General features: G+C 39.1%; 1 protein-coding gene across 6 annotated transcripts in view; it reads right to left on the bottom strand.

Annotated features, from left to right (window-relative positions):
* The window catches only part of SESTD1 (SEC14 and spectrin domain containing 1), a 62,208-nt gene extending 38,659 nt beyond the window's left edge, over positions 1-23,549 (bottom strand). Inside the window, exons 1-8 of one of the 6 annotated variants that reach the window (XM_052792077.1) lie at positions 23,272-23,546; positions 21,725-21,831; positions 20,056-20,118; positions 19,274-19,376; positions 12,598-12,727; positions 10,781-10,860; positions 5,055-5,163; positions 1,419-1,509 (exon numbers count right to left, since the gene is read on the bottom strand). In XM_052792077.1, the coding sequence (XP_052648037.1) occupies positions 1,419-1,509; positions 5,055-5,163; positions 10,781-10,835 (255 nt within the window). In that variant the 5' untranslated portion in view covers positions 10,836-10,860; positions 12,598-12,727; positions 19,274-19,376; ... (1 more) ...; positions 21,725-21,831; positions 23,272-23,546. Of the gene's footprint in view, positions 1-1,418; positions 1,510-5,054; positions 5,164-10,780; positions 10,861-12,597; positions 12,728-19,273; positions 19,377-20,055; positions 20,119-21,724; positions 21,832-23,271 lie in introns of all 6 variants that reach the window. The other 5 variants (XM_052792081.1, XM_052792075.1, XM_052792079.1 and 2 more) reach the window with 5 other exon arrangements.
* Positions 23,550-25,457: the final 1,908 nt, after the last annotated feature.

Here is a 25,457-nt window from a genome sequence, read left to right as displayed (position 1 = left end):
TAGGTAATCACAGTACTGCCATAAAGGTGACACAATCCATGGGATTTCTCTCCAAATACCTCGCTTTATTTATAAAAATATAATTCTGGGAAAAGAAGTTAAATACATCCAACTCAGAAATCATAGCACTGAATAAAAAAAGGTATTTCATTCTTGCACCATTTTAATGAATATGCAAAAACTACTTAAAAGTAGACAAAATTTTTTAACACAGAAGTGTCTGTTTGAGGATCAGCCAGCACCTTTGAGAGCTACGTGTGTCCAAGCAGAGAGAAATCTCAAGTGGTCTGTACAAGTGATTAGTTTACATAGGAAAAGTCTTTTTTTATTGCTTCCTTGTCAAATTAAAGATACAGGTGTGCAACTTATGTTTCTGCAGGCTTCACACTGGCAGGAAGTGTGCTGACAAGGAAGCCAGGGAAATCTGAGCATGGGCAAATAGCTACTTTCCCCACTAGCTGAAGTTCCTGCTAAATGTCACAACGCCACATTAGCTGCAGTGCAAGTTCACTTAAGAACATTATCAGAATATAGTGGATCCAATTACTATAACTCTATTAATAGGAATGCCATCTTAGTGAAGAACAGGTGAAAGACACCTTGAAACAGACTCAAAAACCCAGGAGCAACAGTGAGCCCACAGGACAACAAAATGAAATTATTCATATCTGACACGCTTTCTGAGGCTTCATCTGTGAGAGGAAAACTGCTCTGATAAAGAGAAATCATCTGTGCAGTAAGACAGACAGTAGCCCAAGTTCTCTAATCTATTCAGAGTGCTGTATCTCACATTTTCTTTGACCACTGAGACCAGAAAATAACCTACAGTGTTTAGCAGAAATAAGACTTTATTGTAACCCCACCGTTCTGAAAAGCTAAAATAATAAGTAGTTATGAATTTCTTTAATTGGGAATTGGCACTTTTTTGTTTTTCCTCCTACTTTGTATAGCATCCAGAATATAATTTGTGATTTGGACTATTATACACAACAAAATCAACTATACCCAATTCCAATGGAAACCAAGTAGTACAGCATATTGCATCAGAACCTGCTCAGCTGCACTATCAGTGTGAACTGCTGCCCTGCACACATTCTTACTACTCACAGTTGACAATGCCAGGAGTGTACTTCTGTATTTTTTTTTTTAACTAAAACTCTGGTTTAGGAAAGGGTCTACAATCATGTGCTCTCATCATGTAATGAATTTGTCCCTCACTTGAGCAAGGTGCAGCATCCGCTGTTCAGATTGTTTCTTCCTGCACAGAACTCTGTCACAGAACCACATTTTATGATTTTGAAAGGCCATAAATTGTCTATTTCTCAATAAAGAAATTACTGCCTCTACAATAAGACAGCTATTGGGTTCACATCTATAAAATTAATCAGTCAACTATGATTGTATGAAAATTTATTTACCTGCAGCATTAACACAACCGTCTTTACCACGTTCCATTGAGATTTTCTGCCGTCCACTATCACAGTAAATCCTCTAGCTTTACACTTCTCACTAAAAAAAGAAAAACACTTAGAAAAAAATAAAATTCATGCACAAGTGTCATATCACAGTGACTTTGGATTTCAACTCTACTGAAAAATACAACTACATATTTTTTTTTACTTATAAAAATACTGTTTTACAAACCTTATGTTTACTCATTTAGAAAATAACTTTCAATTTTAATGCTCAAGCATATTAATAGATATTCCAAGTTACAATTTTTTAGTAGCACTGAAGTGTATTTCATAATACAAGCATTTAGTTAAACTTTAGCAATTCTGAAAAGGTTTCATAACCATAAACTTCACAAAACCCTCAGAAAGAAAAGGTGGATTTACAGTTTCACAAGGAAGACAAAGGGATGTCAGTTTTCACAAGTTTACTTGTGCATTGCTGCAGGTTTGAGGATACAGCTACATATCACTTGATGCATGTCCAAGCAGGAAACCATCTAAACATGCTTAAATTTCTTTCCTGAACAAATGGACTAGAAATTGCAGTGCACAAAAAGCCTCTACAAGGACAGAGGCTTTGCATAGGGATCTACAAGAAAGAGTATTTTAGACTGACATAATCTCTTCTTCTTCTAATAAGGTTTGAGTCTGTGCATACTACAAAAAACCCTGCTGAAAACAGTTCACTGCAAAGCTAAGAATTCAAAGGGACTTCTGCTCAAGTACCAAATGGGAGAAAACAGTGAAAACTTTCCTCGCTCTCTGTGCCTTCCCACAAAGACCTCTCCAACTCACTTCTCACTGAAGCTGGCAACAAGGTGCTCACAACAGTTGGGCAGTGTTCAATTGTGGCAGCAACCTCTGGATATTACCAACAGGTGGGAAGCATTACCTTCTCACAATGAGCACAGCAGGAGCCAGAAGAGAACATGGAAGCGAGCCCATAATTTTAGCATTAGTTACCTCATTAGATATCATGTCTCAGGTTGAAATTTTTGTGTCCGGCAAAGTTATAAGTAACTAAAAAACACGACATTTACATGAGGTAGAGAAGCATTATGTGATCTTTAGCACACAAATCTGCAATTACAAAACAAAGCCATTTCTGTGATCTCCTTAGCTTAGAAAAATCAAAGCAATTTGCATGTAACGCTAAGCATTATGTTTCACACTGAGAAATTTAACTGTTATTTATTTCAAGATTAAGCTGAGCTTCCTCAGGTATGGGTGGAAGACAAATTTATCTTGGAATTTAAAAAAAAGGAAAAAAGGCACCTTACTAGTCTATTTAGGAAAAAATAATTACAAAGTTGGCTGCCAATCCATATATGCTTTTTGTTTTAAGGAACCTCTAAGATCACACACATTTTTCTGGAAGCACGCTGAACATTCAGGCTTTATGCATGCAATGTTTAATCAGAATGAACTCAAAAGACACAATACCACTACTTTTAAGAACAAGATAAATAGCGCTACTATAGCATCTTGAGACATGGCTTCCTTAGGCTCATAATCTAGCAGTATCAGCATCTCCTCTTCTCTACTACTAAATCTATTAAAAAACTAAAACACCAAACCAACCAGAGTCAAAATTGAACTACCACTTCTGAAAAGTTCAGCCAACACAAACATAAATGTTTGTATGGCAGTTAAAATGTAAAAAACACTTGGTGATTTCAGCCACAATACAGAGAACAATACAACAAAGGAAGCAAACTTCAGTATGCACAGACAATAGCATAACATTGCCACTTTTATTTTTCTTGGATTCTGAAGAGGCCTCTTCAGAATCCAAGAATTTTAAATAGCATCAAACAAGGCATAACAGTAGACTTAAACGCTAGCAATAAGTTGTTGTAAGTTTTAGGAAAGCTTTACACACACACACTCTCACCCCACACACACCCCAAAGAAATTTTACCCGAGACACTATAAACAGTTATGCCTCTCAAATTTTGGACACAGCTATCCATCAACACTAGAATGCACATTTCAAAAGAGTTATGGTTACAACATATGTCATGCACAACTGAATTAAAAGTTAAACATATCAGGTTACCTTACACATAGAATCTGGGGAAAAAAGTAACATTAATGTTTCTTGGACAGCTATCTGGGTTTGTGACAACATCCCTCCCCACACCCTTCCTTTTTTCAAACACAGTTCAGCAAGTCTTTCCAGAACAAAAAAGGCAAGCGCTTAGGCCAAGAAGTTTGCATTTCCCACTAAAAAACAACATACAAACAAGAACAACAATGATTTTTCCCTACTGCCACCATAAGAGAGAGATCATTTTTTCCATGTCTGACAAACAAAACATTAGACATGGGAACATCGAACTTTGCTTTCAAACAGACTTCCCAGTTTGTACCAAGTACAAAGAGTACTGTGGTTGAATTTTCAGACAGTTATTTTTACACTAATGTATGTAAAAACATACATCAGGGTGAGACTGTGGAATAATTAATGCTTGCTAGAACAACAATGCCTGCATCTGTTCCATAAATACAGCCAAGTCCTTAAGTCAATGAGATGACCTGCACGAAGGACCATTTGGTATATTCGTGACTTTACAAGAGACAACAAGCTGTTTGAAAAACCCTAAAACTTCCACAACTAAAACATTGTGCAATATATTCACATACCTATTGATGTTTTACATGTAAGCATCCTGAATTTAGTCTTTGCTTCTCTCTCCCCAATCAGAACTTTTTTAAACAGTCTTAATTACAAACAAATCAGATCATTTAATGGAGTTTTAAAAACATTTATAGATTGCAATAAGCAAAGTACACTAAACAGTCTTCAGTTATGCCATTGTTCCTCTATTTCCAGAAGAGGAATTTAAAGGGATACAAAAGTAAGCATTTATACGAGAGGCTTCTTTCCTTTTTAAATCAGCAGCACAAGAGAACAAAGCAAAGCTATGATAAAGATTGATCTCTGGATATTAAGAAAAAAAAAAAATGCAGTTAACTAAGCTAGGACCAAAAATTGTCACTATAAGCTTGCAGGGTTACATGCACAGAACTTCATCAACAATGATTTTACAGCAAGGTTTGGATGGCAGGATACTCAAGTTGTCATTCAGCACATTTAAGCAGTATCTTTAAGCATTTGAGTTGCTCACTAACTTCAGTAAGACTTCATATGTTTTTAGACTCAGTGCAAACTTAAGCACTACAAGCTACAAAGATTAGGCGCAAAGAGGAGGAAGCTTTTTTACTTTGGGCAATGCTACCTTTGCAAGCTTCAGAGTTTCATCAGAATGACTCATTAATTTACTTAGTAATTTAGGTGCAATGTCATTAAAAAGAAATTACCAAAGATATCCCAAGAAAGGAGTGAGGAAATACACAAGACAAAAAAAACCCCAAAGCCAGATATACAGAATAAAAGGACATATGCAAGCCTTAGTAGATATCCCTTAATTTATTGGGATGTATGTTTCCAATTCAGTCAGACAGTATCACAATTTAAATAAGTATTTATGTAAAATTCATTAGGTATTGAAAGGCAAATAAAAAGAAAAACCAATAAAAGATCCCTTCTACCACTTGAAAAGAAGGCAGCCCTGAACAGAATGCCTTTGAAATCACCTTGGGATACTTAGAAGGTAGTCTAGTGTGACACTCAGCTCGTCCATACTCGTCTGTTCAAGGCATAATGGAATTGTCAGAATGAGGCCACTTCTTCTGTCCTTCCCTCCTATTTCAGGGGGAAAAAGTCATTAGAAAGGTAATGTGATGGCTTTAAGGTAAAAGAAATACTTTGCAGTTACATGGTCTCAATATACATCATAAAAGTAATCTTTAAAGTTGTGAAAATCACGACTGACATTTCACCTCTCAGTTGTGAGGATTCATTCACCACATTGATATTTTAAGGCATCACCAAGGCTTCAGAGCCTAGACCACATCTGTAGCTGTCAAAGCCTTTCATCTAGTACTTTCAACATAAACAACACAAATCAATTTTTCTAGAAGCATTATTTTTGCATATCTAGATTACATTGTTAAAAAGTATCTCCTAGACCTTCTACACTATCAGTCTGTCAGAAACCTGGTAAGCTTCCAAGGTGAGCATGTACACACCAGCTCCAACTGGAACACACCACCTCCTAGAAACATAGAGTACACAAAGGAGGATCTTGTACCACGCAGGCTGCCCATGGCACATACTCGAAATTGGTAGTTCATTCATCAAACATGTAAGATTTCCAGACCTACTTACAAACACGTAACAGTCACTTCACAATTAAGATAAATATTTCCAACCAGTTGCTTTAATCTTCATATGTGTTTTCAAACCTTTCTGGTAAAAGTTATACAAACAGTATCAGCAACAAAAATATTGAAAGAGCTGGCCTCACATTTAAATGTCCATTATGAGATCCAGTAAAATCAAGTGTTAGGTGATGCTGATGTGCTGCATTTAAGTAGGCTGTGTTCTACAACTGTGGTTTGGGTTGTTTTGGTTTTGACTACACAAACTCAAGAAAGCCTCTGGAAAGGTACAATTTAAAAAAAAAAAAAAAATGTGGATCTTAAGAGAAAGCTGAAATTTTCTCTTCTGGTCTTTCTGCTAAATGATTGACTTTTGAGTCACACAGGTGTGAACCAGTAACCAAAATGGATTTGGAGTAGGTTCTTACTCATAGCTTAAATTGGAACTGAAGCCAAATCCATTGACTACAACAAGATCCCATGAAAAATAAATACGGACATAGCTCCCTGAAAGGGTCAATCAGCAAGTGCTGTAGAGCGAAGCAAATCAGGTGTGCAGTTGACTATTATCACCACATCTCCAAATACAAGGGCATCCCTGGTGATCTTTTGAAGGCAGAAGGCCTTGAGACCAAAACATTTGCCCCTAAACAGCTATTAACTCATCAGAGAATTAAGTAGACAAGGGGCAAAGGTAGCTGTGACAGATCTTTCCACTTAATTTGGAGCAATTAATCTAGTTCACATATTCACCATTTTGAGCAAACCACCTTATCTATTTTTTTTTCTTCTCTGCCCTTCAATCTTTTAATTTCTATAACCAGCAAACAGAGAAGAAAAAAAAAAAAAGAGAGATCTTAATTTCAAAACCCAATCAAATATTTTGGTGGGGTTTTTTTGGTGGGGGCGAACAGGAAGGGAAGTAAGAGAAGTGGAGAGGGCAATTTGCACATGAAGTGAAGAACATTAATGAATCCAAACATACTCCAGAAGAATATAGTGCTTGAGTTTATAGCTTACTAAACCACAATTTCAGCCATCTTAAAGTTTGGTGGTGAAAGGATTTTTTTTAATCCTTGATTATTTTTTTTAAACTAATACCCATCTCTACATCAAACCAGTTTCAAATTTTCCACTACATAGAGTAGCTGAAAGCCTTTTCCATTTTCTTCACTATTATTTTTTAGAATAAGTTTTAATATCTTGGCTATTTTATTAAAAAAAACTACAGAGCCACTTAAGTACATGTAGGAGGCAGTTACTCAATATTTTTCTCCATATTTTAGAAAAACTGTACAAAGATAACAATAATCTCAACTTTATTTGGGGTGAAAAAGAAGCAAAGTAAATTTCTGTAACCCAAGAAAGAACATCTTTATTCTCAAATTAAGTGTGTTATTCATGTGGTTAAAGCCATTAAATCATGCTTTTGCTTCATAAAGTCACTTAATATTGGTAGAACTGAAGTTCTAGCTAACCAGAACAACTTTTTACAGAATACTAAGAGCTGTGCAGAAACAAGACAAAGTGCACAAGCACAGCACAGTAATGCTTGCAGATGCATACATATACATTGACACAATTTGTTAAGAATTCCCCCCATCCATTAGAGATTCTGCAAGATAATGGAAAAAACACTGTTTACACAACATACGCTGGCATCTTAATAGCAATAGGTTTTTTCCTTGTTTTCAAAGCTGTGCAAACTCCCCAAAGAGTATTAAAGATCCACTGATACACACCTATTTTCCACATGTTCATAAAGGATCTACTGCTTTAAGTGGTCCACTGCAATAGTCGTGTTCCCCTCCCTTTCTCTTTTTTGGGGGAGAACTGTTGCTGGAAAACAGCAATGCACTTTTTAATAACTGTATTTATAAACAGAAGAATTAAAGAGTGGTGCTATATGAGAAAGGACAAACGGGTAGATCCTTTCTGCAGAAACTAAGAGGGAATCACAGTTTAAAGAACAGTTATTTACAGATTGTCCACCCTTCTCTGTTTCTGAATGGCAGAAAGCCTGAAAATTGGAGTGGGGAAGGTGGGAGAACAAGGAAGGAAAGATACCTCAATGCTTTAAAAACTGGACATTTGTTCTCATCTGTACACTTGGAGTGAAAAAAATTTCTCTCCACTTGCTACACTGCTTAGTGAGCACACATTAAATCCAACAAATAAGAGGAAAATGGTAGGTTTGTGGATGTAAAATAATACTTCAGAAGCCATATCGATTCAATGGTAAAGTCTTGTATCTAACACTCCCTCTCCTCTCCTACCCATGAGTGAAGCATTAAAGTTGCTCATTTCAAATGAATATATACAGGGCTGGAGAAGGAAGTGTTTGCAGAATAACACATTTTCTTCTTGCCTTTATAGCAAGTTAGTCTTACCATAGCTGACTCATAACTGAAGGGACTTGTTCTGTTCAAAGTTAATTCCAGACTCATGAGGCAGACAAACACCAGCCCCCACAAAAGTAATTAACTATTAATAGTAGGTTCATGTTTTGCTTACACAGACTTGAAAGACTCCAGTGTTGAACAGGGTCTAACTAATGAAAGTTTCAAATTGGCACTTGAAGCCCACTCATGCAAGATACTAGACATATAAAAATTCTCACTTTTATACCTGGATTTACACAGCGTTTGCTGAACTGACAAAAAAACCCCACAAACCAAACCCCAAAACTATAATCTCTTGACATTTCACGAAACGACTGCTATAATTATCTAAATTATTCGGTTTCATGACAAGTCATCTTGCGTAACAACTGGCACGTTTTTCCCCCAGCTTGCAAACACTACTACTAGAAAGATTCGAACATCTGTATTCTGCCTGCACTGTCATTTTTGTGCTGCTTTCTTGCACTGAAGTATATGCAGATCAGGTAAACATTCTGTCAACCTGCCATAGCGCAAAAAAGACAACAAGGTAGAATTTATCACAGATTCTTTTCCTTGGTGAAAAAGATGGCCAGTCATTTATGTAAAAGATAACTGGTATATCTTTATCCATCTACGAATCATTTTAACTGGAAACTGTATTTTTAAAGGAAATACTGAAAAAAACCCAGATGGGGCTTTAAAGGAATACTACCTAAAGTTACCAGTTAAGAAGTGATGGCTATCATGGATTTAGTCTAACATTTCCCAATACTAACACACTAAACAATAAGAATTATTTAATTAAACAGCAAAGTTGTTCTTTGATCTTGGTTGTATTATTTGTAACTCCTTTCTAAAAATTAACAATTGTATAAATATTTACCACCACCTTCAGAACACAATGTTTATGAGGCAAACCCAATCACATTGTCATTTTAGGCGTGGCAAACACCACCTCCTTGTCTTACAAAAAAGCACTACACTCAGACTGAGCCTTTAGGCTTAGAATTAAACCTGAAAAATAAAATGGGGAAATTAACTTGATGTGTGTTGTAACTCAGAAGAAGTGGTGTAATTTATAAACTAAAAACACATTTAAGTTAAGAACAGCAACTAAAAGCATCACAAAAAGAAATTTTTAAATTCATTTTGCACCAAAGCGTTCGTTCTGGTTTTTTGCCGAGTCAGTAGCTTGCCTTTTTTTCCCTGCTATTTGTAATGACCTACCAACCCAGAAGCTACACAGCCATGGATTCCAAATCTGAGGAGATGCTGCTCCATTAGAAACAACTCTGTTTTGCTTCCAGAAAAAGAAGGCAGGGCTAAGATTATTTGTACCAGTTTAACTCGAAAATGACAAAAGACTTCAACGTATCAACACTGGAGAATGTTTTCCTAAAATACAATTTTTCTGATTATTTGTTTTTAATCATTAGTATGTTCTTATTTATGAAACTATATGGAATAAAATTGCTTTAAAGAGACATGATGAACTGATTTCTCTGTCAGGTTCCTTTACCTACAATGAAGAACGCATAAAAGAACTACTGCAAGAATCTTTACCATTCATTAAAGCATCCATTAATACTACACAATTCCAAAAAGGTCCAACCTACTTAGAAATACGTCGGTTCGAAAAGGTTCCTAGCATTTAAACTGCCACTCAACAAATTACTTTCCACTAAGAACATCTGTATTTCAAAATGGATCAGGCAGCTTTAATAGCAAATTGAAAATGCACTCTAGTTAATGAGAACTTCCCCTTGCGGCGTAATGCTAAACAACCAACATACTGTGCATCTGCTATTACTACGGAAGAAATTGCCCACTATCCCAGGCTTTAATGTAAGTTGAGTTTTGGGGGGGGTTTTGTTTGTTTTTAAACAGGAATAGTTTGATTTGCAATTGCTGGGGACAGTGAGCAAATTCAAAGCAAAACAAGTTCTATTAACAAAAGGAACAGGTTTCACTTCTCAAGTGACTGGAGCAGGCTAAACTAGACTAGATAAACTAAAGTAGACCAGAAGAATATCTTATTTATGGCAACACTTGTCAGTTTGTGAAGTTACCCTACCTACCCTAGAGTAGACAAACACCAAGAATTAACTCAGCTATCTATGACAGCAATGAAATCAGCAAGAGAATGTCATTCATCACTTTAAGTATTCTCTTTTGTTTTTCTCTGACATGGGGGAGAAGAGAAAGTTACCTTCAACCCAAGATTCAAGAAGTTTTAATAAATATAACAATAATTCCAGCCTTGCCTGAATTAATTACTTGGCAATAATCAAAATGTTGCAATGCATGGCTAATTCTGCTTCCATCCATTTCTACGTTGGAGAAAATACAGGGATGAAAAGGAAGGAAAAATTTTCTAAAGAAAATCCTGAAAATATTCCCTCTGCATTTCTAAAACCACATAAAAAAACCAGAAAGGATTATTCTTGGATGACTGCTAAATCATCATTCTTTTATATATGGACTGAAACTTCATTACATCGACTTTGTGGGTTGAGTTACAGGCTACAGTGCTAAATGCCAACAGCAATAGCTTGGCTACTAGATTAAAAGTTTCAGAGATCCTTCTGAAATATGACAAACTGCTAACCAACAATAAATTTCTGTTAAATACATCCAGCAAATACAAATAACCAACCTAAAAATCCCATCCAAATTATGCAGGGAGGAATCAACTGAGGAAAACAGAAACCATACCTGAAAGAAAAGCCAATTTTTTCTTCAGAATGGGTAATATTACTGAAGCTTCCATTCTACTTCAGATAATTTTCACAGCTCTGAAACACAAGAATTTAAAGTTGTCAAGCATGGGAAATCAATTACAACATTTTACTAGAATGAGCACTGGACAAAACACTTTTGTACTCTTCTGAAGGAAGCACAGAACACTAAGCAAACTCCAAAGTATTGTAAAAACTGAAGAGAAAACATTATCATATGCACTTTTCCATGTAACTCTTAATTAAAGATTTATTCCTCCTCATTGTGGGGAAAAAAAAAAAAAAAAAAAGAAAAAAAGAAAGAAAATCAAAGCAGAATCTCAACCAAAGACACTGAGATAATTTATATAAAAGTCTTATTTCCCAACCTCATTAAACTACAATTAATTTACAGATAGATCATGTGTTTGCTTGGTCATTCAGATATAAAGTAAGTGTAAGTAAAATTACACTTTTGCATAGTCTGTCTCACATTACCAGGAATATAATAATTACTTAAATACGTTATTCTGCATTTATGTCAGGACACTCCCATTACCCTACCACCAGCAGGTCTTCAATTAAAGAAAAACATCCAACAGCCAGAATAAGTATGTCTAACCTACAGCTGGAAATGTTTCTGCTCCTTTTGTCTCCAAATCCCTTCTTACCCTCATCCCATTTTTACTGCATTATGAACTGCAATTCACTGTGATTAGCTTCTGTGTTTCATTGACAGATCAACAGGATGTTTGAACCGCAACCTCCTCTTCCAGCCTACACAAAGTAGCAACTGGCATCTGTGTGTAAGTCTTTCTCAGTTCATACTTGCACAAATCAATCCATATAATAAAATAAGCCTAATTCTGCACAGAAATACGCAATCAAGATAGGTGCCAGTATCCAGTCAAAATAAAAAACAGATCAAAAAAAATTTTTTTTTCTTTAATTCCAGGCACAGGGCTTCAGACAGCAACCTGGAGTTATCTGGATACTTCAGCATTCATGCACACAAATGGAACTTTGTGTTGGTTTGGTGGGTTGTTTGGTTGCGGTTTTGGTTTGTTTGTTTGTTTGTTTTGGGGGGGGGGGGGGGGTTAACTGCATCAAAATGAATGATGCAGGAGAAAGAAGAAAAAGAACAGAGAAGTCCAAATAGAGCACCTGAGGTAAAATAGAATAGTTATTCCTTTTCTTATTAAACAATGAGCTTCATTACAAACAAAAAAAGCAGAATGATTATTTTAATTATGAAACAGAAATAACATTAACAACTTTTTAATGTCCCTCCCTGTTCCAACGCATAAATGCTTCACAATGTTCATTCCCATCCCTAACCCCAAAATCTCCATATTTAAGTGTCATTTTTGTCAATTATACAAAATACACATTTCCCATATTACAGAAGGAGACAAAGAAATTTCAGTTCTTTCAGGAAACTGAGTCCCAAAACAGCTTGCACTGTAAACAATTACTCAAACAAGCATCCTATTAAAGCTCCCTGTATGCTTCAGACAAAAATTTGTAGGTTACTTGTTGCACAAAACTCAAGCATGACTCGGGCAGTCATTTTTGTCTCTCAAACACCACGCTCAAACTACCCTGTGTAAGCTATTTAACTGGCAGTATTCTTTTTTTCTTAAGATGTGGAACACATACCTGGTAATGATTTTTCCCTCTCCTCCCCAGGTTATATTTCAAAATTATTAGAAATGACCCTTTATTATAATCAATGAAGAAAGCCCAAACCTGGACACACACACACTTCATTATCTTCATACTTTCACATATGAACAAATGTTTGCATCAACTTACTGACTTGAGGGAGCACATTTCTTTGCTGTTGTAAAAAGACCAGTTTATTTAATATCAAAGCACTGCCTGGCTTTCTGCCACAGTAGTGGTACTGTCCAAGGATCAAAATAGTTCTTTTGTTCCAGATTTCCTGGAACCAAAGGAAGCATTCTGTTCATTCAGAGTGGAGGGAGGCGAGTCAGAACAATTAGAACAATTGCCAATCATTTCAAACACCTAGCCTTTGTTCCAGAAACTCCTGAGGGTTTCAATTACCTGTCTTCTGTGAGAGCTTTGATGTGCTCCACCTAGAAGAAAACTCTCACCAGAGCAGGTTATCAGAACATACCAGAAAAAAAATCTTGAGGTTTAAAAATAAGGTTTAACATCCTTCTCTATCTTTAGCACTCCAGAGAATCTCAGGATGAATTTAACTAAGTATCTTTTTTTTAATATTGGAAAGTGAAACAATTTCAAGAGACCTGACGTCTACTTTCCACTGGGAGGTATCAAAGGTGTTTTAAAAAGGTACACTGCTAAAAGGCAGATATAAGTATATTTAGACCTACAAATAAAATGTAAAGTCTTTTTAATTTGTTCGGACAAAGACAAAATGACAGGTTCTTAAACTGGCCAACAAACTCTCAATTTAGAATGAGGAAAGAATGATGTGTTGCTCAATGTCATACCGTTATTTAGCTGAAAGAAGCAGATCCAGTGTCTATTCATCAATAAAAAAGGCATTTGGACTCATTAAATAGAAAAAAAACTACAGAAGAAAAACAAGAGCACTGAAGAAAACAGATTTCACTTGAGGAAAGTGAAATACTTCAAGAAGCTGCATTTTATCACTTCCAGAACAAAAGACCTAACTGTTATATGCTCAAATTTTACAGATATGAAACAAGTTGAAGAGGTTAAATCTGTTTGCTGAATTTCAGAAACAATCTAGAGTGCTGCATGCCCACCTGCAATCTACGTTGCCAATCAAAATGCCATATGCCAAATTGTGAAACTTGTGGATACAGGAAACGTGTTAAATAAAGGAACTATATTGAAGAACCTCATTGAACTTGTCTAGAATGACCTCGGCTTTCAGGTTTTTTAATCAATACAGCAATGTTAAATCTCCACCAATGTATTCATTCTTTTGAAGATTTCCACAGAAAAGTGGCAAGACTAAATCCACATAATATTTGTATTTAAAAGCTAAATATTTGAAAGGTGTTCCAGTGAAATAGAAACCTCTTCTGACCCTCCCCGAGCAGAAATCAATACTACTTGTGGAGAAAATTCACTTAATTACAAACTTAAACGAAATAGGTATACATTAGGGGGAGGACTGGAGGCTGGAGAGACAGTAAACAAATAGTAAAAAAAGAAATTTACAGAACAGAAAAATGCAAACAATAATTCAGGCTGCACTCCAATGTGAAATCAGATCATGACTTGGTAAGCTGCATCCCCTATCATTTCTAGGCTCTGGAAAGACTGCAAATTACATTGTTTTACTCACAGTTTAAAATTCTAGAATTTCTTTCAAAAAGCCAACAAAACCCCACAAAACTCACACACAATAAGAACTACGTGTAATTCAGCATAGAAGTTGTAATTTCTGATGAAGAGTATCACACGCATTTTCTGCTGCATATCTTCAGTCTCATCTAATAAAAGAAATTAAATAAGAACCAATGTCCAGACACTGTTTAAAACCATTTTAAAAGTCTATTAAAGAGAAAGGGCAGAGGGAGAAGTTGACAGACTCGCATTGACTACAGGACTGGAAGACACCCTGAAGACGTTAGACAGAAGCTGCCCTGCAAGTAAACAAGTGTTTTCTTTCTAAGCAACCCAGTGGCAACCACTGGTCAAAAACATTAACAATCAAAACAAATTCAGGCTCAGTGAGAATTAATATAAACATGTTTACTCAAATTGGTTAGACCTGAAACATTTAATACTCTCAGTACATGGTGCAAGGCCTTTAAATGGGTTAGTCTGTTCACAAGTATCCATTGCAAGTTTCAAAGAATGAGTACTTTCTTCATTCCCTCATCATGTATCAAGCAAGAGAGTGTAGCTGGTCTGTTAAAAACAAGACTAAGTCAGGAAAAAAAAATAATCTGGTTTCTATTCCTTGTTTTGCTATGAAATATACATAGAGCTTTCAGCAAGTCATTTATCCCCTTTAGTGTTCATTCAGTGCCTCCATCTAATTCCCTTTTTACAAGAGTATTGTGATGTTTAATTCATTAATGTTTTTGAAGACTTAGAAGGAACTCCACAGATCTGCCTATAAATAACCAAGCAGCAGATGGGCAGCTACATTCAAAACTGTAGCAGCTTGCAAGTCCAGGCACAAACAATAGCACAAATAACAATAGATATTCTGAAGTACCACAAAAAAAAAAAAGCCTGTCATATAGAATGAAATTTTTTTCTCTGAAAATCAATCTCTGAATTGCAGACCTTAAAAATTAACATCTTCGTTACCTGAAGCCAGCATGCGAGTTTTTTCAGATGCTAACTTTAACCCACAAAGCATTACCCCAAGCTTTCCCCAGATCAGCTTAAAAAAAAAAAAAGTTCATCTGCCTGACACAGAAATAAAATCCATGTGCAAAAGACAGAGAGGAAGCTGGATATGACAATTATCTATGTAGATTATTATTTCACCTTCCTTTAAAGCTACATTAAAGGATGTCATCTCTCCCAAGCTAAGTGGCACAAAGACTGAGAGAACACAAAGGTGTCTCCAGGGCTGATACCCCAGGGTAATTCGAGAAGCACATCAAACCTGCCCAAAAAGTAGAAAAAGGCTGTAAACATTCATTAGTTAATGCTGCCTTCAATTAAAGAGCACATGGAATTGGGTTACTCAGCTGGACAGTTTCAAAATAATAGTAAAACCTGACAGATGAACATCAGCTTAGGTACTTAAATGCAGTGTTTTGTTTTTACTCTAATATATTATTAGCAGCAGTAATGAATTTTTAACATTAGAACCCTTTAAAACCTCATGAAAAAGGTAACTTCACATATTTAGCGAATATCAAATCAAGTTTTTTGCTTTTTCAACCATTTTGTTCTTTTTAATTTTTTTTATTTTCTTTTTGACTATCTGTAAAATCTATCCACAAAAAAGGGCATACTGAAGTTTTATATTATGCCTGATTTTCAAGTTGAACACAAGGAAAATATTCCTGATCTTCTATAACCTGTTCATTCACACTAAAGGATTAAGAAAATAAAAACCATAGACTCAGTAGATTTCATCAGTGTGTAAGCTTGTTTAATTTTAAAGCAAAAGGCAACCATACAATCTCAGTTCTATTACACATACAGAGTTAGTACTCTAACGCAGCAACTTGTGACAGCAGATGAATGGACAGATTGAAAACGTTCTCTATTTTTGGTTAAACCCAGGGTTACCAGTTTGCTAGGCCATGATCCAAAGCACATTGTCACAGCCATACCAAATTTAAGCTTGGAAAAACTCCATTCCTTCTGCCCCGCTTTCACCTGGAGGCTCAAGTCCTACCTTGTACACTTTGTCTTCTAACTATAGCTAATAAGAAAATTTAGAAGAGCTGTTGGTTAACTACTTCCTCTATTTAACCCATCTTCCATATTCGTTTCCACCCTTTTTCACCCCCTCAACATTCTGTGAAAAGCGAAATAAAAGATGAGTGGCAAAAAGAAGTGATGAGCAATATAAGGAACAGTTAACCAGCAAATTGAGAACAAGTGAGTAAAAGAGGTTATGCCATCTGAGAAGAAAAGACATTGTGCTCATAAGTTTTAACTTTTATCTCAGTCAACTATTCATTTCACAGAATGGTAGGGCTTTTCCTCAGACTTAGAGCAAGTGTCAGAGGGAAAGAAAAGAAGGAAGAGTACTGAGCACAGAAACAATAACACTAAGGATGCACAATAACATCTGCATGTACAGCTGTGAAACACAATACTGACACCTCAGTCTTTTCATACAAGAAGGGCAAGCACAGGATACTGTGCAGCAATTAGCACTCTCTCAAAGAATAGCACTTCTTTGGATTCTAAGTCAACATCCACAGACAGCAGTCCTGCTCCAACCCGAAGGAACACATGCAGAAGTTCGTAATGATGCTACAACACATGACATACAAAATGACAGCTTGCTAGAGTTTTCTACCTTTTCCAGCCTCAGGCCAAGCCAAACACATACAGTATACATTAAATTACAGCAGTTTTCAGACTTCTTTAATCTAGAATAGTCAAGAAAATAAGTCACAGGCTTTAGATGCATCTTCACATTTCCTTTTCTGCCACATTTAGAGAGAGACCCCATGTCTACCTTCCTGCTGAACCCTATAGCTTGCCCTTGTAGGATGTTGCCACAGGCAACAGAAGACACTGATCTACGTTACACCCTCCCTTGCAATAGGCAGCCAAAACAGCAGAAGTTGCAGTCATCTGGTATAGCCCCAACTCACTTCACAGCATCAAGCGACCACAGAATACGCAAAATGATGCAATTTGGGAGGTTGCTTCTTCCACCACTTTCTACATAGCAACAGATCAATTGAAATGCTATGTTCAAAGCATAGCATAGACATTTTCTCTTCTTCATCACACTTTCCTAAGACCCATAAAAAAATAAATCTCAGGTTCAGCTCTTAAAATTTTACCTAGAGATCATGCGGAAATAAGACAGAAATCACACAGACTGTAAATTCTCCCACAGAAATAGTTTTTGAGTCACAGGTTGGGGGGAAGAAAAATAATCAATGAAGAGCAAAATAAAATTACATACTCCTCTTCTAGTTCCCTCTACTAAAAAAAAAAAACAAAAAAAAAACACCACAAACCACCAAACAAAAAGAAAAACAAGTCATAAAAGCTTGCAAGAATGAGCTGGGGGAAACGAGTACCTTACTACCAGTTCTTTAAGGAACTGTCCAAAACCAGTTTGTGATGAAAGATGACAGAGAGCTCTTATGCCTCCAGTACTTCATAAAACTAAGACAGTGGGAGGAATGACATTGGACAATTCTGGCTGTAAGGAGCCAAGTCAACAGACAAAGTCAAAAGACAAACAGCTGCACTGATGAGTCCAACTGTTGGCAGTCTGGAGCAAATAAAAAAAACCAAAACAAAAAAACTTTCCTCTGGGGTGCAAGATTAGAACTTCTTGTTCCTTTTATAATGTTTATATAAGAAAACAATCTACAACTCCATAACAATACACATACTTGGCATTGGTTAAAAGTGCATGTGGCTCAGGCCCTCAGGAATCACATCTTAGCTCAGTATAGTGACAATACACCTGAACCGAAGCAAAAAGAAATGCTCTTCTAAACCCAAAGCCATCTAGAGCGGCTGGGGGTATGAAAGGCCAAGGGACTGTTTGAAAGGAAGAGTAGGGTGGGGTGTGTAGACCTAAGTGTAGGACACACAAAAGCAGTCATCCTTTTTAGGTGGAGAAAACTGACCCAAAACAAGAAGAAAACAAAATGAGAGGCTAATAAAAAACTGTTTACGAATCTCTAAAACTTTGGGTTTGATACCTGACCAAAAAGTTCCCAGCTCAAGAATAAGATTTTGTGTGGATCTTGAAACATGCTGAACAATTTCCACTGTATTTAAAAAGAAAAAAAAAAAAAAAAATTTTATAGTAGTGGCTTCCCCCCCTCACTGCACAACACACAAGGTAGACACAATGAGGATAATAATAAAAATCCCTTCATAAGGAATAAATAAGTAGTCTGAGACCTTTGCTAATCTTAACCAAACACAAAAGTAGAAGAGATTGAAATATGCCAGCTCTGGTACATAAATACCTTGTTCATTCACATTTTTAAGTTTCAAAATATTTCAGAATTACCTGAATTCATTGCTATACAAAATAAAAATAATTATCTATGGTGCCCTTTAATTACTGTGCGCAAGAGAAATAAATCTTTCCTTAACTTGCACAGATGCCTTCAGTTTTTGTACTCATGTTAAAAACTATGAACGTTTCAGCTGCAAACCACAAATTAAATTGGCCACAGCAACCACCTGCAGAAACCACAGCACCTCTCCCTCTCTCCCACTCCCTCAAAATAAAACATGTAGCATTCCACTATCATAAGCAAATAAATGGTCACATACATCAGAGAATATAAAATCAAGCTCTCAACTGCTACCTGGAGCATCTTGCATAGATGTAACACTCATACGTTTTCCACTGATACTACTTTCTAGGGCCAAATTAGAATGTAACATGAAAGAACTAGCAAACACTATGCTAGCAGAGAGAAAATAAGACAACCCGTATTGAGAGTATACTGAAGAAACCATTGCTTTTACCAACACCAAGAAGTAGATAAGCCATGGCACCTTTCGTCTACGTATTATGTGTCCAGCCTGACCCTTTTCCTCAAGAAGGGCTATTTATTTTCTCAAGTTCAGTCATATGTATCTTTTAGTGACCAAAACATCAAGTTAACATCAAATCCATTTATTTATCTTGCTCTTCCAACACCTTTTTTTTTTTTTTTTTTTTGGCCTTACTTGGTCTGGTCAACATTTATCCTTCATGACATCTCTCTAAGAACACATCTCAAATTCAACTCTGCCAACACCATAGGAGTTTAGCTTGGCTCTGAATTCTCACATGCATAATGCATCTATCTCCCTTGAATCATTGATTCTGTGAAGCCCTAAGTCGTACCTTCATCTCCTCTTAACTATTGTAATTTCCTTCTTAATGGGTTCTTTACATCCCAGCGTTCCAAACTTCAGCTTGTCCAAAATGCAGCAGCTCATCTTCTTACCTAGAAACAGGAAAACAACACTCCATATTGATTTTCACTTGCTTCCTTGTCGAGTTTAGAGTCTGCTGTAAGGATATCCTCACTTCAAAAATCTCTCACTCTCATTTTGTCTAAAGAGTAAAAAGCTTTGCTAGTGCATTTTTCTATTTGCTCACTCAAGGTGCTCAAGTTTCTCATTTCTCTTCTGCGCACAAGCTTATCAACCCCATCAGAGCAGCAACAATCTACCTCAATGCTTTTAAAACTTCTTTCCTTACTCACCCACAACCACAGCTCCTTCTTAGAATTAGAATTCACGTATCTCCAGTCTTACACTTAAACACCCTCCAATACATTTGCAAACACTGCTCTGAGACACTAACACTACATGAGACACTGTAACACAAGCTGCACTATTTTATAGTGCCTAAGCCAAACTATGTAACATAACTTTAGTATCAGAAGCTTTAGTTATGTTATAGTGCCTTTTAAAGATTTTTGAAAGTCACAAGACAAAAACGAAGTAAAGTAGGTAAGTTAAAGAAGGCTTGAGTTACAGCCTAAATAAGTTTGTGCAAAACCAGTTGCAAAGATACTGTCCTCTGCAGTGTATTCATCAGTGTCAAAGCTTCATAAGAACCAAATATATTGCATGAAAATTTTAAAGATGTTATTTTTGGAAGAGATTGATCTTACTTACCATTGGTACTGGAATGCAACACTGTCCGTTAGGGATACAAGTTTGAGCTCCGGATCTCAGATTCTGCAAATTTAAATGAAAAAAGTATTTGACCATATTTTTAGATGTTGATACTCAATCTAAAACTTTTATTTCCTTGGAGGCTGAAAACAAGGGTTTATTACAAATCTACATGATACAGGAGTCAACATTTCCATTATATATTCACAAATACTTGTAAGCTAGGCATTTGAGTTGAGTGGGACAGCAGGAATCCCGTATTTTCTACCAAAACATATGGTAGACATCAACATTGTTTATAATTAGCAGGCAATGCTCCTGAGGCAGCACCGGAAGCAGTGGGGAAGTAACAAGAACCAGAATCCTTGTAGTATGCTTTCAGTCAGAGGTAATCTACACAGAGTTTTAGGCAAAATTGAAAACAGAACAGCGTTAGCGTTTTTTTTTCAAACTGAGGAAGAATGTATTCCTAGAAACTAAGTTAATCACTGCTATACAATTTAAAAAGGCAAATTATAACTTGAATTAAAAAATTTAATTAGTCCCTATTTGTATTAGAAGATGCAGAATTAAGAGATAAGCAAACATAAAACCTCAGCAAATGCTTTAAGACTTGCATGGAACCTTGTAACTAATCAAATTCCATCCACCAACGAAACCCCAAAACTCAAAATTAGTGTATACTGCATTACAGGCAAAGCCAAGATGCTAAACACATTTCATAGGTTTTATAGTTACTCAGATGCAGCAGTCATTACAGTAATCTCTCTCACAACAAGTTTTAAATTAAAAAAAACAAACAAAGAACAAAACACAACAACAAAAAAACCCAACTTATATTACCGGAAGTTTTCTAGTCAGGAAAATAAACTAGCGATCAGGAACAAGAATATCAATAGCAAGTGCGCAAGATAGCTTGAACAGAGACGTGGCGGAAATCCTGCAAGATCATTTCTTATCCCTACAAGACCCTATGCTAGGCTTTGTCTACTTTATCAGAAGCTACCTATGGGTGTTCTATATTTCCCCAACCACTCATAGTCACTGGGGAATAAAGGTGCTCCTCTTCATTCACTGTCTCTAAGGACTCTTGACAGTTATGTAGCATTGTATTGAAGTTCACCACCAATGTATCTAGTCTTCCAGAAGTACATCCAGTTCCCCTCCCTACTACCACTCCCAAGCAGCAGCAAATTGAAACTGAGCTGAAATTCACCCGACTCCTTTATTCTGCTGCTGGAAAATAACAAAACTATGTACATTTCCCTTGTTTACATAAGCTTTACTGAGAAATGTGATTCCACAGCCAATTTAGAATTATAGCTTACAACTCCAGGAGATGTCATGGCACTGTTTCTTGTATGAAATTTGAAAATACACATATTTTCTTCTCTTAACTCTTGTTTCTAGGAAAAATGACATTACAGATCATCTAAACTGCAAATAAAATATCATCTATTAGCATGCTACTTTAGGAAAAAAGTTGGCTGAGGTGATTTTACAGGATTCTTCAAGCAGCAATCTATGATGTAAAGAATTTTGCAAAATCCTAAAATCCGTCTCTAAAGTACACTGTAATTACTCCTAGTTTTGGGGGGATGGGGGGGGCAGTGAGGTGGGGGGGGGGGGGTTCCCCCCCTGACAGAGCAAAGCATTATCAGCACCTTACCAGCAAGCAGTAGACCTCTCTGACCAAACTTCAGTTCTATTCTGTGGTCCACCTTCCCCCTTTTCTCCTCCTTAAGTTTCTGCTTGGTATAGACAATGGGACTAGGACTATAAAAACACACATTCAGAAAGATGAGAACTCTTAGTAGCACATAAGTTCATCACCATCACTGTTCCTATAATGTAGTAACATTATTCACTATTTACTACACACCGAATCTTAGCAGACAATGTCACAGAATGAGGAAAGGGGGGAAAAAAAACCCCCAGTACTTCCTCAACACAGTGAGTTTTAATGTGTGAACAGAGTCAACATCCAGTCGTTGGGACAATGTAGCCACTCCAATACCAAAAATGCAGAAGGGCAGTATTTCCTTTGGGATGAAGGAAGATGAAAGAACAAGTGACAACAGCATCTACTAATGTCCATCCATGTAAGCCTTACCAATTTTGCCCATTAAAAAAAAAAACAGCACAAAACCCCAAAAAACAAAGAACCCTTCTCCATTAATCGTCTCCACCCTTGCTTCCATACACTCGTAAAATCCTTTAAGAAAAAGGGTGCTTTAGAGCATCTCCTTCCTACAACTGCCTGGCTAAAAAAGCTCTGTGTAAGGGGCTGCAAGGGACGCTACAGTTATGGGAGGGAGAGGCAAAATGGCTAGACAATGGACCTGTCAAAAGCCAAAGAAATGGCAACCATGGCTCTGAGCAACCACTGCTTCAGCAGTGAATCAGCTTCCCGACCGGGCAGCGCTTCCAGACACGTTGCCAGGACCGCCTGACGCCGAGGCAGCCACACGGCCGTGACTCGTCCCCACCAGCCCGCCGCCGCGGTGACCAGCGGCGACGCGCCGGGAAAATCCCCACGCCAAGCCGAGCGCACCGGCGAGCCGGGAAGCCTGCTCCCCGTCCCGCCGCCGCCTCCCTCCGGTGAGCTCTCCCTTGCCCGAAGCCCCCTCTTTCCTCCCTCCCTTCCTCCCCGAGCCTGCCGTGACACCCGCGGGGCGGCCGCGGCGGGGCCCGGCGGGAGGGGGCCGCCGCCCTCCCGCCCCCGCCGCCCGCACAAAGGCAGGCCCCGCCGGCGGCGGCGGCCACTCGGGAGCTCCCCCACCGCCGCGGCCACGTACGTAGCGGCGGCACGAACAATACCGAAACCTGTTGCGCGGGTTTCCCTGGGCCGTACCGACCTGCTGTGCCCCCGGCCCCCCACAAAGGGGCAGGGAAAAGGAGGCGGGGGGGGGAGCTCCGCAGCCAGCGGCCAGGTACTCCGTTAGCCCTCCCGCCGCCTGCCGCGGGGAGGCAGCGCCGGCCAGGGAGGCCGGGCGCGGGAGGGCTGCCCTGCCGCAAGGCCGGGCCACCGCCGCCCCCCGGGAGGGCCGGCAGCCAGCCGCCGCCCGACGGAGCGCGGCGCGCCGCGGCTCCGACGCCACCGCCCGGGGAACAAAGCGCGGCCGAGCCGCAGGGCCTGCGCCGCGTCCGGGGCTGCCGGGCCACCCCTCGGCGGGCTCGGGCGAGGGAAGAGCCCCGCCGGACGCGGCTACTCACCCGGCTGCGGCGCTGCGGGTGCCCGGGGCTGGGAGGACGCGGGGCGGAGCCGGGACCCGCCCGCTCCGGCTAGGCTGTGCGGCGGCTGCCCTCAGCCGCCTCGTACCGCCTCGCTGGCCCGGCGGCGGTTCCCCGGGGACGGGGGCGGCTCCGACCCCTCCCCCGTCGGCAAGGAGACGGCGAGCACCGGGCGCTGCCGGGCCCGCCTCCGCTCCGCCGCCCTCGCTTCAGCAACCCGCCCCCCGCCCGCGGGGCGCGGAGCCGCGGTACCGCCCGCCCCTCCCGCGGAGCCGCCGCGGCAGCTGCGCGGGACCCGGCCGGACCGAGAGACGGCGGCGCGAAGCCCCACCCCGCCGGGAGACAATGCGCCGCCGCCGCCCCGCTAGGGGGTGCCGAGCGCTGCGCTGCGCCCCGCAGGCCTCGGGCCTCGGCCTCGGCCCCGCCGGGCACCGCCCGGCCCCGCCCCGGCCTCCTGTCAGGAACTGAGGGGCCATTGTGAACGGGATGGTTTTTAGCGTTTTTTAGCGCTAGCAGGCCCGTTAAGGTAACAGCAGTGGCGCTCTGCTCTTTGGAGGTACACGTGCGTGAGTGCGGGTTGAACGCAAGTCAAATGGATCACAGGTGAAAACCGGCTGCGGATAGTGCCTCGGGCAGATGTCGGCTTCCACCTGCGGCCCTTTGCCATCCGTGTTTCAGTAATCGCAACCCCAATGCGTATTTTGTTTCCCCCAGATTGCAGCTAATGACCTCTCGTCTGTCCAGGCTCCTGGACAAACATCCTGAAACCCTTGTCACGCCAAGACTAAAGTAATGCAAGCAAAAATGTGGAAAGAAAAGCTGTGAAGAAAGCCAGCCAGGACACTTGTCTCGCTTCAGTCTAACTGCCCTAGGTCAAGTTGCTGTCAGGCTTAAATCTCCTGCTGAACACATAATTTTTAGGCTACATCATGGCTCTTAGAAAAAAAAATTGGCTTCCGCAAGCTCTATCGTAACAGTAACTTTGCTCTTGTTACTTGCAGAGCGACTGAGTATCATTTACTGTATCTCATTCCACCGATGAAAACTGCCTCACACAGGCTGCAACTGCTTGGTTTCTCCCCTCAAAACACAGTTTGCAAAACTGCCACTGTTTGTCCCCTTTCTTGGTGGCTGCCAGTCAACATCTGCTGCAGCAATCGCCCTCAGCGTCACCATCAGAGCACGCCTGTGACACTGACCTCATCCCTGGCCTCTGCTGACTCAGAAAGCAGTCCCTCTCCCAGCAACACAAACCGTTGGCCATCCAAGAGCTAAAGATAAAGAACTGTCATTAAAATTTTCAGAGGAGGCCTATCAGGCAAAGCCTGTCAGCATCAAGAACATACCTTCTCTGTCAGGTCTTTCTTTCCTGGAAGAAAGGAAAAAAAAAAAAACGGCAGCAGCAAAAGAAGAGGAAGAGAAAAAAAAACTTCCCTAACAATCTGTAGAGATAAACAGAGATAAGTGATCTTCATCAGCTTCCCACCAAAAGTAACTGCTGTAGAGTACCATATAAATTATTTCATACTTTATTAGAAGAGGAAAATTTTAACAACATTTTAAGTGTGTGCACTAATGGTTTAAGAATGCGCCAGATACAACTTTGGGGTCACTTTTCTACATTTATGCTTATTTATTGCATACTTGTGGTCAGAAGGTAAAACAATAGAAAGCAGCTTTCTGCTATTCATCAGCGTTTACTTAAGATCCCACAGGCTGTATCTTTGTAATCTCTGACTGTAGGACAAATAGTATTTCAGAACACCAGATAAGTGATCTGATGTCCAGCACCAATGTCCAGCACAAGTGAAAACTCAGTGGAAGTCACCGACATATATATTTTTCATCTTTAAAAGGCGCCAAAGTAAAATCAACAAAGGGAAAACTACAGCTGACAGCCATATTGAGTTTTTCTTTGTTATTTCACACTTCTAAAAGCCTCCGTAGTGCAGACATTACATTCTGTGTACCATTCCTATCACATAGCCTATACAATAAATGAAAGTACATCTACTTATGACAAGACGGTGCACTTTTGGTGCTTTTGATTTGGCTTGTGGATCTCAAACTCTTCAATACGCATGAACTAAAATTCAATACGCATCCTACTAAAATTTCTCATAGTTACTTTTGAGAAAAGAGAAAAGAAATTTAGGCCAAAATGACAT

Source organism: Harpia harpyja, chromosome 7, assembly GCF_026419915.1.
Source record: "Harpia harpyja isolate bHarHar1 chromosome 7, bHarHar1 primary haplotype, whole genome shotgun sequence".
Lineage (NCBI taxonomy): Eukaryota > Metazoa > Chordata > Aves > Accipitriformes > Accipitridae > Harpia > Harpia harpyja.
The sequence above is the reverse complement of the archived record's forward strand: the minus strand, read 5'-3'. Positions and strand labels throughout refer to the sequence as shown.